The sequence below is a fragment of the Molothrus aeneus genome, chromosome 2 (assembly GCF_037042795.1).
Source record: "Molothrus aeneus isolate 106 chromosome 2, BPBGC_Maene_1.0, whole genome shotgun sequence".
Taxonomy (NCBI): Eukaryota; Metazoa; Chordata; class Aves; order Passeriformes; family Icteridae; genus Molothrus; species Molothrus aeneus.
Window position 1 is genome coordinate 78,013,443 of NC_089647.1, and position 14,947 is coordinate 78,028,389.

A 14,947-nucleotide genomic window follows, 5' to 3' on the forward strand; every position below is an offset into this window, starting at 1 on the left:
GTCATCATGCAGGAGCTATTGGCCCATGTTTTAAACTCTGTGGATTTGCAGATAGAAATTAGTTTTAGTTAGCAGCTTCAGCTGCAGACATGATAACCTCCAAGTTAGAAATTTGTACTAAATTATTTTTTTAAGAGTTACCTTTGAAAAATTTGGAGATTTGTGTTAGTAATTCCCCCCTATTGTCTTGCCTTCTGTAACTTTTCCTAGATATTGAAGTCTTGCATGCTTAGTGGGTATCTGTTTTGAAAGTTTTTACCAAGGCAGCTTCCAGCAGCAGATGTTTAGAGAGATTATTTTATTTTTTAACATGTAATAATAGGAAAATGTAAATTGTCCTGTTTCTGAAATTCTTTCTTTGTGCTTATGCCAATTTAATGAATGAAAATCAAACATCTGCTCTCAGATTCCAAGAACTCCTTATAATTTCTGTTCTGTGGTCTTGTGAATGGAAAGAGGAGTGGGACTGGAAGATGTAAATGTGGAATAATAATTAGCAAAATAATTTGGAATCCTCCATCTCCTAAAGCAGAGGGTATATGAAGTGTGTGGTCTAAGAGGACAATGCTTTTTAAAACTCAACATTATTACCTATTACAAGCCTATGCATTAGGTTTATTATCTTCCCAAAGCATTGCATTTGGCATTTCAGAGTGCTGTGCAAAAACAGGAGTGTATGGGCTTGACATCTTTGGTCTGTCCTGCACAGGTATGTGCTGCTCAGGTAAGGGGAAGGAATCTGTTGGATGAGTAAACAACAGTGTTTCCTAAAACCCTATTTTTTAAAAAACCCACACATTCACGTATTCATGCCATCTACATGTGTAAAATGCTGTGACTAGATAATTTTATTGATTTTTTTTTTTTTTTAATTTGGAGTTAAGCTGAAGGAATCTATATTGGTTCTGTGTGTGAAGTCAACAACATTTGAGTCTCTGCTGGCAACTTCTCAGGGTTTTAAAGGGCTGCTACTATACTAATGGCTATCAAACATCAACTTTTTAACTAGGTGGCCCTTCTAATGCTGGCCTTGACAAGAAAAAAAAATGTTCTTTTACTATTTCCTGATTCTGAAAACTGAAATTTTACATAATGAGCACAGTCTTTTGTTAGTGTCTGACTGCCTCAAAAGAAAATTGTTTTAATTAAAGCAGCACTGCTGATTTCAGAGCTGGAGGCAGAAAGTTGGCATGGCTGTTTCACTTGAGACAACCACAGGAAGGCTTATGGCAACATCAGTAATGCTTTTGTACAACTTAAACTTCAGTGTGAGTAAATGTACTGTAGGGAGAGAGGTGAACCTTAGAGAGATCCTGTTTTTCCTCTCTATAACTGTGCATGTGTGAAGGGATCTAGAGACATCATCTCATCCAACTTCATCCTCTGAATAGCATCAGCTCTCAGTTTAAATGGATTGCTTAGAGCTCTGCCTGATTGGGTCTTGCATTGAGATTACACAGCCTTCCTATAAAAGAATAAAAGCCTGCTCTGCTTCTTCTTTTAATTTTTTTTTCCTCACATCTATTTGGAATTAATTTTTGTCACTGGCCAATTACAACTGCACAGTTTTGTAAGATAAAACAAGGTCAGAATATCTGAGATATTCATTCCTATTATATGTAATTTAAAAAGATTTGCAGATGTATGGATGAGATGATTAGCCACCTGTCTTTTTTTAACAAGTATTGCAGTTTAGATTTCTAATTAGCACACTTCCTTCAGTAAAAGAAAAAGTCAATTGTGAATAATTATGCATAAAACTATGTGACACAAAAATGTTTACAAAACAGAGCCTTTGATATAGGAGTTAAAATAGCTGTAAATCACTTTCAATAAGAAACACTATGTATGGCTGTTTGTTACAGCACTTTTTTTTTTTTGACAGATCAGGTAGTGCACAGAATCACTACTTTTGATGTCCCTTTTTTCTCTTTACTAGGTAATTAAATGTATTGAAGTTAAGTATGAATTTAGGAAAGTTGTATATTAGGTATAATCTCTCAAAATTACAACATGTATTATCCCAAAATGTTGAAGAAAGTGTGAAGATATACTTTTAAATATACACATTTCTCTACTGTAAATTTACCTATTTTGCAAATCTATGGTCTGGGTTAACTACAGCCAAGACATGGAAAGCATGAAAACTTCAACTCAGTTGTACTGTAGCTCATATTCTGGGCACAGATGTCAGGGATGCTGTTTCAGGAGTCAGTTGCACAGAAACTTGGCCAAGCTTTCCATATGTATCAACATGGATGGCACTAATGTGTGATTTACAGAGCTTGTAGAAAATTTCAGTGAAGCCTTTGGGTCCCTGCATTATGCTCTGTCTCACCCTGAGAAAGCTGTTGATAAACTTGTTTGTCAGAGCTTATGACCCAAGGAGTACTCTTTCTGCTATTAAAGAAAAAATTAATAAATAAAGTAGCTTGCAATATTTATTTTGTTTAACTACATGTGTAAGAGAAGAAACAGAGGGAAGCATACAGAATGCTCTGTATAACACTCACTTATATTTTAAGGCAGGGAAAAAGTAATAATACAGCTGGTGTCTTCTGTGAGGTCAAATATTGCATCTTTATGTTGTGTTCAGTGGTGGAATTTGCAATGTCTGTAATGTTATATTTGCAGTTCTTTAATGCAGAATTAATCAACTTCTGCTGTTCTTGAGTGTTAAGAGGGCTGCATGCTGGAAGTAATGGTGAACTTTGCCTTTACTTCTGTATAGCAAGTACTTGGTAATCACTGGGTCTTAAAATTCAATTACTTTATTAGTTTTGCAGTAATGAAATACTTAGTTGTAGTAAATGTTCAGGCTTTTTAAACACGCTGGAATTTTTTGTGCATTGAGAATGTTTTGGTTTGATTTGTGGTTGGTTGGGTTTTTTTTGACTTAGCCAAAAAAAGCGCGAAAAAAAGGATTAATTACAGAATCAACTGCAAATGATATGTCTTTGTTTTTGAATGTGTGTTGATTGGTGAAGATTGATTGTTTACTGAAATCAGTAAGTGTTCTTGTATGCTTCAGGACTTCTTAAAACAGATTATTCTTTTTGTTTTCATTATTTAAGGGAAGGTTTTAGGTTTTCATCTCAAGAAGCTGCTTCAAGTTTTGGTGATGATCGCTTACTGATAGAAAAGTTCATTGATAACCCTCGTCACATAGAAATCCAGGTTTGTACTATTATTATTGCTACTAGTAATATTGTGTATTTATTTAATGAGATTTGAACTCATAAATAAATCAAAGTTCAAAATGTTTCAAACACTCCACTAAAAAAGGCCTAGAGTCTTGTGTTTTCCGGTGTCTTGGGTCATTGCTCAAACTACATGGCTATCATGTACAATACAGCCTTCCTGTTTTTATTCCCTAGCCTTTCTTTAGCAGGAAGACTGTGAACTGTGCTCAGTTTGTTGGGGGAGAAAAAAATGTCATCGGCATCTGTCCTGAAGGCTGGAGGTTTGAACTCTGGATCCTGTTGGAGTGCTTGAGTGCAGCAGAGGATGTAGGAGTTCAAGAACTGCCTAACGATGCTTAACAATTTGTTGCCAGGTCTAGGTGGTTCTGTCAGTATTTTGGAATTCTGTTCTGAAGTATCTAATTCTGCTTGGCAACTCAAGAGGAGGATTTGTGTCCCATTTTGGGCAGTTTCTGGTTCAAAATCAGGTGTATTCTCTTTAACTTCTGCATTATTTCCATTTCTGTCATTTACTGGATTTAGAGTTAAGTCTGCTGATGCAGAACAAAAGTTGTTTCTTTTAGGCACTAGTCCACAAAATTAAGAATTCAAAATTTGTAATGTTTGATCTTATGTAGGTAGCTGAATTGTGTTTGTCAATAGCCTTGAGGTGTTTCCTGACAAGAAATCTATATGGAGCATATTAATTTCCTCAACAGAAATTTTATTTTTTACACAGAAATTTCATTTACTTTTGTGTGAAATCTAAACCCTTTCTGGGTTGTGGCACGTGGTGGTTGGTTTTTTTTTTAATAGTGAGAGCCTCAAGTAGCTCAATAACTGAGTGAAACAACAACAGTAAACTTGATAGTGTGGAATGATTTCTAAGAGAGAAATATTAAACATTTTTCACTCTGCCAGATGTGTGCCCGCAGCCTCACGCTTCCTATGGGGCTAACTTGCAGATCATTGAATTTTAGTTTGGGTTGGAAAGGACCTTGAAAAGCCATCCAGTCCAACCCCCTGCAATGAGCAGGGACATCTTCAACTAGATCAGGCTGCCCAGAGCCCTGTCCAACCTGATCTTGAATGCTTCTGGGGATGAGCCATCTGCCACCTCTCTGGGTAACCTGTTCTGTTGTTTCACCACACCCATAATGAAGATTTCTCCCTTATATCTAGTCTAAATCTATTGTTTTGGAGTTTAAAGCCATTACCCCTTTTCCTGTCACTATAGGCCCTGCTAAAATGTTTGTCTTCATCTTTATCAGCCTCGTCTAAGTACTGAAAAGCTGCAAGTTAGATCTCCCCAGAGCCTTCTTTTTTCCAGGCTGATCTACTCCAAATCTCTCAGCCCTTCCTTACAGCAGAGGTGTTCAGTCCCTCTGATAATTTTTGTGGCTCTACTCTGGACCTGTCCCAAGAGGCCCATGTCTTTCCTGTACTGAGGGCTCCAGAGCTGGCTGTTGTGCTCCTGGTGTGGTCTCAGCAGAGAGGAGTAGAAGGGAGAAGGGAAGAAGGAAGAGTGAAATAAAGTAATGGTCTGTAAACAGTCTAACAGCAAAATGAAGAAGCAGTGTAAAAATGAAACCTTATTCTCTATTGAAAAGTCATTGAAAGGTGCATAGTGAACTCAGTTTCAGCATTGATTTAGGGTTCAAAGAGGTCAGATTGCTAGAGCATCTTTCTGTATTCTCTTGCTATGGCTAATAATTTTTGGCTACGTATATCTTTTTTTTTTTTTTTTTTTGTCTGTGCGGATCAGTACACCTTAGAGATCTCTTTCAGTCCTTGCAGATTTGGGAGATTCAGCAGGTTCCTACTGATTCTTCAATGAGAAAAGTTGGATGAGATTGGTTCCTCCGTACTTCTATGAGTTTGGGGCAGTATTTACATTGTCTTGATTACTTTGGGTTTAAAAAAGGGTTAACCCAAAAAATTAAGTAGTGCTGTATTTAGGAACAGATGAATAAGTTCAATAAAATGGCTTTGCTATTAATAATTTATAGTTTTATTTATAATGGGTATACAGTGAATGTTGTTTTCCTTATAGAAGCACTTTGATGGTACCTTTTAACAATATCATAGCATATCATTTTAACTTCATGTTCTAATCAGCTTTAGGACGTTGACCTTGGTTCATTTTCAAACTGCTGAATATACAAACAATTTGAGACCAGATGCCAAATATTTATTAATTTAGCAGTGACTTTTAAATAGAACTTTTTTTAGCTTTCTTATATTTCTCCAAAGCACTGGTACTAAAAATTGTTAAATAAGAAGTTTCCTGTGTCTAGCTATAAAACAATCACTTTGTAAAACATGAGAAAAGACTAAAACAATTAACAGGAAAATAGAGTCCAAATACACTTTATGCTTGAACTGATTTGAAGTCTTGTTCTCCTGAAGTATCTGATAAAAAGTTTAAAGTAAGAGTACATGGAATGTCTACTACTTGGCCAGACAACAGTTCTACAACTGGAAACAGCATTTAGCTGAATCATGTAGGAGGGATTCCACTACATAATATTTAATTAATTTTATTATTACAAATGCATGTAGATGTACATAGCATATACTGATGTCCTAATCATCTAATCCTGCAAAATGGGACATTTTCTGTTATGATGTTTAGATAATAGAAACCAAAGCTGTAGCTGGGACATGCATTTTTTGTGAGATGTGTACTGGATCTCACAACATCTCATTGATGATGATTTTGGAATGCTGCAAATATCTTCTGAAATACAATTGTTTTATGGCTAGTTTCTTTTACTGGAAACAATGGACGCAGAATAAAAAAATGCTGGATGTTGATGGCTTATTCTATTTGTAATTACTTTCTCATAGTAAATGTTCATGCATGTCTTTTTTTTCCATTAACTAATAATAGGAAAATATTTCTTTTAAGATCCAGGTTCCTGAAATTTAGTAGGATATGAGAAAAGTCCTGAAGTGGAAAAAAAAATTACTGCTTGGATTGAAAAAATGTATTATCCTCTTCTGAAAAATACAGAGAGAGAGGAGAGAAGCACAATGACCAGTTTTTATTGTAATGTTCCAATATTTTTTGTTTGTTTTGATGAGACAGAATTCTGTGGAAAGTTGTAGGCCTTTCTAACAGTGAAGCAGAAGTGCTCACAAGGAATCATTCTGCTTACAGGACAGTGATTTTTCCATCAAGTACCATGCTATGCTCTAGAGGTACTGCTTTAATACTAAAATAACCCCCACAAAAAAGTAGTCCAAAGATCTTTGTACCTTCCCAACGATTTCTTGTAGGGCCCCATGAGTTTATAGAGCTCCCCTCATCTGGATTGGATGGGTGAGCACTTAGGTAGGAAGCACCTGATTTTATTTCCCCTTTCCCCGCTGTTCTTTGTGTTGAGTCCCTTGCTAGGGAATCTAGCAGTTGGCTGGAGCATCCTGGTGCTACTGCTGCTGCTGAACCTCCCTCTGGACAGGAAAGAGGGCTCTGGCAAGTGCTGTAGTTTAGAAAATCCTAAAATTGTCAGTCTTCTAGACTCCTTTTTTCACTAGAAAGCTCCATAAATTTGTGGGAGTACAACAGAATTTTTGAGGAGGGATAACATCTGATCTTAGAGGGCACAGAGCACCCTGGATCTGATGCTGCACAGTGCACATAAGTTGTCTTCATGAGTTCACTGCCTTGTTTTCAGTCACATCTACCCAGATTTTTCACGCCTTAGCAACCATTGGTGTCATAGATGCAGGAATTCATCTTGCCTTGTGCCATACTTGCTCTGTGGTGCTAAAAGGAATAATAATACAGATTCGTTGTCACAAATGTGAGTAGATATGGTTGAGTTCACACGGTTTGAGGAAGATTGTCTCCTTGTTTTGTCTTGTCGGTTTTCAGTGTAGGACCGAGCTATTAAAGAATGAAGCATGAATATTGGCATGGGTTCCCGCAGATCAGAGCAGGAAGATAGATGGAAAAAAAATGGGTTAGAAGAAAAATTTTATAAGGAAGAAAGGGAGCAGGTGTGGTCTGTATTAAAAGAAATTGTTCTAAGAATAAGTGTAGACTTATCATCGTAAGATGGGAAGAAGTCTACTTGAATCTTCAAATCTAGTATTTATTATTGGAAATGGCTGCATCATACCATCAATTTCATAAAGGGACAGAGTTCCTTTTCTTACTTTCCCCTCTAGTTTGAAATTGAGGAATCAATTAAGAGTTCTGCTATGCTCAACTTGTGGGCTTTTTTCTAGCATGTAATTTATGTAGTTGGATCAAGATACTTGATTTTTTTTACCTATTCCATGAACTGAAGCTGCAGCCAAGAACTGTAGTTATTGATTTTTTAAAAAATGTCTCGAAACTACTGCTTTTATTTCCTTTGAAAGTACTGAGGGAGGTGCAAATATTGTTCTCCTTAATGAAGGATAGCAAAGTTTCTGAATTTTTTTTTTCATTAAAGACAGGGCATTGTGGTTTGCCTACTAACAAGCTCCATTAGACATTTTTTCTGAATGCTTTTGTGTGTAATTCAGGAGCAAAATTTGGCACCCTTTGAGATTTTTTTTGTTGATGCAATATTTTGCTTTTGTGTAATTTTGTAATGCAGTGCAATTTCAAATGCTTGAAAATGTAGTTTTAATCTTATTTCAGCCTTTTGTAAGAAGATCCCTAATATTCAGAAATAAAATTTTGAAGTGAGAGGGTGTTTTGCTATGTACATGCTCTACATAGAGGCTTTAGAATAGTCCTACTCAAAATTTGAAGGAATGTTCAATTAGTATTCCACATACAATTAATTTCCTACATGAGCTTTTCCCCCCCAAGCTTTATTTTTAGATTGGGAAAAAAACCCAAACCCTAAATACTGCATAACAGTATTATGCCAAAAGACCATATGCTTACATCTGTTTGTTAATAGCAGTGTGTTATTGTTTCAGGTTTTGGCAGATAAACATGGCAATGCCTTGTGGTTGAATGAAAGAGAATGCTCCATTCAAAGGAGAAACCAGAAGGTTGTGGAGGAAGCACCAAGGTGCGTATACTGGATTCTTGATGTGGCTTCATAGTAACTGAAAGCACTTTTGGAAGCCTGCTGGTTCTATTTATTGCACAAATGCAGGAAATTTTTGTTCTATTAAAAAGCACAAAGAAAATAAATGTTTGTTACAGTCATTTGACCATACTGCAGTTTTGATGTTGTTCTTGAGGGTGTTTTGATTTTGCTTTACAGTGTCTTTCTATAAGAAAACTAGTGTTGTGTAGTTAATTTTTAAAATGATCATGTATAAAATGGATTTGGATCTTACCAATCTACTGTATGTGGTATGGTTTTGTGTATACTTTGTCAAGTAAAATATGAAGTAAGTATGAATTTTACCACAGATACAGGTATTTGACTGTTAGAGTAATTGTAGAGTCACATAATACTGTATATTTCCATTTGAATTAGAATATGAAGTACAAAATACTCTGCATCACTTTTAGTATCATTCATGGTAGTGAACTAGAGATGTAGGTGTCTAGTAACTCAAAAGTGCAAAATTGTTTTAATCTTACTGGTTTAATGTGAAGTTGAAATTCCTTGCTGCTATGCAAGAAATGGCCTTGCTGTGTTTTCTGTTGCATAGCAGTCATCAGGGAATAAGTGTATGAAAAGGGCAGCAAGAAATTCTGATTTCAGAAAGGCAGACACAGGTATACCACTGCTTGTGGGAATTACCAGTGTAATATGTTCAGCAGCTGGAATGGGTTTGCCATATTTTTTTATAGCACAGAACTATGTGATGCCACAGTTTGGGATGTGAGTAAAAGCACATCATCCAAATGACATTTCTTTAGAGGTTCCTTATTAGTTAATGTTGAATCATAATTGCAGGACTGCCAATGTTTGGCCTATATTTTAAATAAAAGAACAAAGTTTAAATCTGAAGATACAAATCCACTTATAAATGCTTCCTTCTAGTGCTTGTGGATTTCTTGGAATCTTATGCTGCTTATGTCTAAAGATCTTACTGTGTTGTTGTGGAAAGTGAGTACTTCAGGTCCTGATATAACGCACATGCGCACGTATGTGTACCTAAGCACTTAAATGAGTTGTATCTTCTTCCTCATGAGTATGTGTAAGACAATGCCTGCTATTCCTGCCTGCTCCTTCTCCATGCTGGTGGTCAATTAAAGTGGTGTGATACATCTTTCTCTTACCAGCCAGAGTGTTTTCTTTCATCAGAAATGCCAACCTTTTAACTTTCTTGGGCTTCTCTGTTGGAGTTGCCAGTAAGTTGTCTCATCCCCTCCTATGACCCTCCAAGAATGTACGCATGTTAATAACTTCCAAAATTTGGCATGAAAACTTTTCTTCCTTTTTGTTGAATGTTTTAGACTCTGCCAGACTTCTGCTGGCAGCTTTGGAAGTGTTACCTGCCTTGTAGCCACTTGCACTTGGCTGCAGAATCCATTAATTTTCAAAGGGTTACAAGACTTGGAGATAAGCAGAGCACTAACTTCTCTGAGACACCAGAGAGACCCTAAAACCTCAAATTAACCCTTCCTGTAAATGCTGTTTCAGTTTGATAGCTTAAGGACTCCTGGACACACCTCTTCTGGTATGGCTGGATGTAGGAAATACTGTCCTCTTTTCTCCTGTTTTAAATGGTAGCTGCTATTAAGAACTCTGAGATAGGTCAAGCCTTTTTATTTTCTTTCATGAGGCCTGGGAGATAGGGATGTTGTGGGCTAAAAAGTTTTTTTGTCTTTTGGACAATTTAGGGCTTTTAACATTCGCCTCATCTCATGCCTTTTTTATTTACTCTATTATGATGGTATTTTCCTAAATGTCTAAGTCAGGAGACTGAGGGCCTCTTGGCTTTGAGAGTAACTTATGATTTTCTTAAAGCTAAGTCTGCAGCTGCTGAACTTATCCATACGGGATCATTTTGTGTTTGTATCTCTAGTTCTCCTAGGGAAGTTTAGCCTTATGTTAAAACAAACAAACAACGAACAAAACCCCCTCTTTTGAGGAGAGAAACCCATTCAGTTCACACACTGAGGTTACAATATTCAAGGGACCCCTGGTGTTCATGGTGGTCAATCCACCAGATTGAAACAGGAGACAAAAACTTCGCTTGTACCATTTTCACATGGTGAGTTTCACATGAATTGTTGTTTCCTCTGTTTTGGGAACCACAGACAATAAGATACATCCAACCATCTCTAGTTTTTTAGTTTGTGCTTGGCAAAGTTAGTGGTGCACAAAGCTTCCAGTGATGTACCATAATTTTATCTGCTTCTACTTTTCTACTTTTTTTTTGGATATGATGTTGTCTTCTCATTTCACAGAGGCTGACACTTAGAGATGAGTGACATAAGTGGCATTTAATAGTCCTAGTGTTGTTTCTTAGTTGAGGTTTTTGTTCTTCAACTGCCCAAATTCTTCCCTGTTCATTTTCACAGACAGTTGCCGTGAGACACTGTACTTTGGCAAGAAAAAATACAAAGGTGTGGCCGTATTTTCCTGTCTGCTGGAGTGATTAATAAGAGATTGTTTCCCATGTGGAAAGACAAGGCCTATGGGTTTATCAGAAAACCCATGGATCCTTTGGGATTAATCAAAATTAAATGCACAAGAGTATTAACTGACATCCTACTCAATAATTGGAGTAGTACCTCAGAGGAGTGCTCTAAAACTTTACTTTGCTGAGCACGTGTCCTATCTAACCTATCTAACAATTTCTGAGCCTGTTAAAACCTCTTAAAGCACTGCAAATTTGTCTCACCACTTGTGTGTAACGAAGGGTACTCTGTTCATTTGAATGAATGTATATAGGCAGGAACTTAGCAGAAAGGTGCATTATTGAATTAGACTCTATCTACAAGTTCTCCTTAGAGTTGTTATGCATATATATGTGTCAGACTCTACATTTCTTCTCATTGTCTACAAATCCTTGAAGTATTTTGGGTTAAGAGAAATGTGAACCTGTTCTGTTTGTGACTGTATGTGTGATTCATAGGTGGGCACCATTTAGATGCGGGGCAGAACTGTGTACTCCAATCCTTTAGCCTGTTTATGCCCATGGTCTCGTAGTACATAGTGAACATCTCAAAGGGTAATGTTTTGTGTAGATAAGTAATTTTTTTAAACAAGCAATATCCTTGAAGCAGGGAAGCTAACCTTGACATTTAGAAAATTGAGGTTCACCATGGCAGTGTGGTGGAATCTTCAGATGAAGGGTAAGTGTTATTGATCACTTAATTATTTTTTTGTCCCAACTGAGCAGTTAATTTCCACTGATGGTGTAACTGTATTTTTCAAAATCTCAACTTTGTCTGTGAGTGAAGGTGATAGGGATATTTTGGGAAACCTTACCTGATGAACTAGAAGTGGAGAGATAACGTCTTGCCCATGTGGGTCATTTCCCTGGCTGTAGAGACAAAGTGACAAACCAATTGTATTCCCTTTGATTAACTTTACAATAACTTGATGAAGGTCTTATGAATAAAGTGTCATCTCTGATTTATTTTTTCTTTTTGATGCTTTTATTTTGTGAATACTTTTAAATTTTTTGTGGTAACTTTTGTGCTGCCATAGGAGCTGTTTGGTCTAAAGAAAAACAGGTGTATGTGTGAGAAAAAGATTTGAAGTCAGGTTTAAAATGCTATGTTTTCAAGTGATGCCTAATTAGACTGGAGAAGAATTTTCTTGGTTATCAAAAGTGCATTGTTAAAAAAGGGAGAAACAATGTGTTTGAAAGATAAAGCAGTAGAGGGGAATATGAAAACTTTGGTTAATTAACCAAGCCAATGGTAGGGATGATCCAGTCATTTCAGAGTGTAAAGCTTAACTGTATGGCAGAGATCAAGTTTAGCAATGTGAAACCTGTGTTCCATTCTCTGCCTGCAGCAGGAGGTGAACAGTGAGATCTCAGACTTACATTTAAAAAGTACAGGGAAGACACCACTGTAATGAAGGGGAGCAACTCTTACATCTATATGAGAAGTAATAATGGTTATTCTAGAAATGGACTATGAAGCTGATACTGAGAATGTTTTGTTCTTTATAAGCCACTCATTGACCTTTCATGATCAAAGCCCTGCAGAAATTACTGAATTATAGTTGATTTCATGTAATGTATTATCCTCTTACTATATCAAAATAAGAAATATTATTAAACTATTTCCCATTTACCAGTGCCTGTTCTTATGACACAGTTTTTGTGTCTTCTGATCTTCCCTTTCATCTGATGTAGGATCTCATACAGCTTTCTTGAATGAGACTTGACTTCCTTTTCATGTTGGTCTCATTGTTTGCCAAGAAAGAAATTTTTTCCTAAAATCTGAAAATGCCTTTCTTATGGTCCATCAGAATCTGCCTGTGTGGGCACTGGAAGGACAGAGATGTGAAGTAGCATTTTTCTAGTAAAAAAAATTATTCCACCGTCTCCCACTTTGCCTAGATATTTGCTCACTTCTTGTGTCATGTCAAATATGGTTTGTTGTGGCAGAAGTCTCTAGCTGTTCTGTGGGTTCAGTGAAAAACACCACAGTAAGTGCTGGAAGATAAGTCCTGCCCAGCACTGGCTTCTGTCTGAGAGCAGTCTGGGGCTCTAGATGGACCTTCACTGGATTTGAGGCCACTTTAGATAGGTGAGGGCTCCTGATTGCTCCTTTGCAGAATAAGGGCCCACTGTTCAAGCCATCTCAAGAAATGTATAACGCTTGGTGGTTTTGTTTTACAGAGTAACTTAGAGGCAAGGTAGAAGTGACTGTCTATTCCCTTGCAAAAGTACTTTAAAAATGACAGCTGAGTTATGTACCTAATGTGAGTCAAAACAGAAATATAAATAATAAGTGTAGCTACAAGCTTATGTAAGATGAATAGCGACATGTTCTTTCACTGAAAAATCAATGTATTAGGTTGAGGGGCAACTGGTTTCAAGACTTTGGTGGAATACCACAGAAATACATATCTATCTATCCATCTATCTATCTAATCTGCATAGGTTAATCTAAATCTGAATTTATGGTACAGAAGAGAGTAACAAGCAAAATGTGTTGCTTCCAGAAAGACTTCAGAGTCTTTTGATTCACTGGCCCAGTGGAAGTTGTGGAATGCTCTCCTAGAATGAGGGACCTTGGCATTTGGGCAGTGTTCACAGTGGCTCCCAAGGTGGTAGCTGAGCTGCTCTTTGGGTGCCCTTGAGTGTGTCCAAGATTTGTGGAAAAGAATGTATTGCAATTAATGTGGATAATAAGTATGTCTTCTAAGATTGCATTGTTTTGTATGTCCTTTTTTCATTTAATTTGCATTATTTTAGCTCTCACTGTTTAAAGAGTGTTGTTTTATATTTTAGAGAATATGGTTATTAATCCTGAATTTCCTGTATGCTAGCAGTAATTGTGAAGCATGCAGTGTATCCATTTAGGGACAATATAAAGACCTACATTTGACAGTCTTGACATGTTTTCATAACTTTAATAATAGTGCTGTCCTCTTTTGACCATAGTTTAAACAGAAAAGCAAATGATAGAATGATTTTAATTTTTTAACTAAAAAAAAACTTGTTTCTATATTGCAGCACTTTTCTAGACCCTGAAACTCGAAAAGCAATGGGAGAACAAGCAGTAGCTCTTGCCAAAGCAGTAAAGTATTCCTCTGCTGGAACAGTAGAATTCCTTGTAGACTCCAGTAAGAATTTCTACTTCTTGGAAATGAATACTAGACTTCAGGTAAGAAAAACAACTCTTCAGATTCAGAAAAGTGTTATTTAAATAAACAGACCATAACCTTCTGCCATATTTAAAGGTCTGTTCCTGCAAAGATTTAAACATAAGTATCTTGATGCATGTGAGCCCTTCCCACTGAACTTAAAAGATCTACTCACTGAAAAGATCTACTCACATAAGCCTGCCTATGCAAGACTTTGCAGCAGTGAGCCCTTGCACAGCACTCAAGTAAATGTTCAGAGCTTTTTCTCTTTGTTACACTTGACCTAAAGACCTTGCAAAAGGTCACTGCTAAGTGCCACTGTGAGTTCACAGTAAGTGGCTAGCCACTGTGCTCTGAGGTTTTCCTGAAGCCTACTGGTCCCTGAAGTTTCTTTCTTATTTTTTATACTTTGGTGATCACTTGCTGAGTTTCTCTAGGAGTGTGATTGAAACAATATGTGTATATGAGCAATAAAGCACTAAGCAATCTCCATATGATTGAAATTGTGACTTGAATGCAACTGTGTAAAAACCATCCTGACAAGGTGAAGGATTTTTGTGACAATTCATGTAGTCAGTTCTAATGTACACTGCAAGTGAAGAGATGAACCCCTCTACCACTTTTTTGACTGCTTGATGGATTGCTTGTCATAAGCTAAGAAAGCAAGTATATAACTTGAAGTCTGGATATCATTCTTGAAGACCAGAAGAGTGTTCAGCTTGTAAGCGCGTCCATTCTGTTGCCTTTATCCTCCTTTTCTCGCTTTGTTAAATAACACCAGAAAGACTGAAATGTAGAATCAAGCACCAGTTTGATAAGCTTCCCATTCTGTTTTAGCTGCATTTTATTAGGGTTATGTCCTGTGTGCTGCTTGTATGTGATAGAACATACATGAGATCCTCTGACATCTTTGCATGACCTTATGTAATAACTGGGTAAATTTATGATTAGGTAAGTTTATGCTTTGGGTAAAGAAACTAAAGAGTGTTTGGGGAATGTTATGATCTTCTGTGCCAGGGGAAGACTGGCGGTAAATTTTTTCTTGCCTTGCAGGACAGCAATGGTTTTGGAATTAGC

General features: G+C 36.8%; 1 protein-coding gene across 1 annotated transcript in view; it reads left to right on the forward strand.

Annotated features, from left to right (window-relative positions):
• The window catches only part of PCCA (propionyl-CoA carboxylase subunit alpha), a 273,855-nt gene that overhangs the window by 93,144 nt on the left and 165,764 nt on the right, over nt 1-14,947 (forward strand). The window contains exons 10-12 of the mRNA XM_066545147.1: nt 3,075-3,177; nt 8,106-8,200; nt 13,740-13,890. Coding sequence (XP_066401244.1) covers nt 3,075-3,177; nt 8,106-8,200; nt 13,740-13,890 — 349 coding nt within the window. The remainder of the gene's footprint in view (nt 1-3,074; nt 3,178-8,105; nt 8,201-13,739; nt 13,891-14,947) is intronic.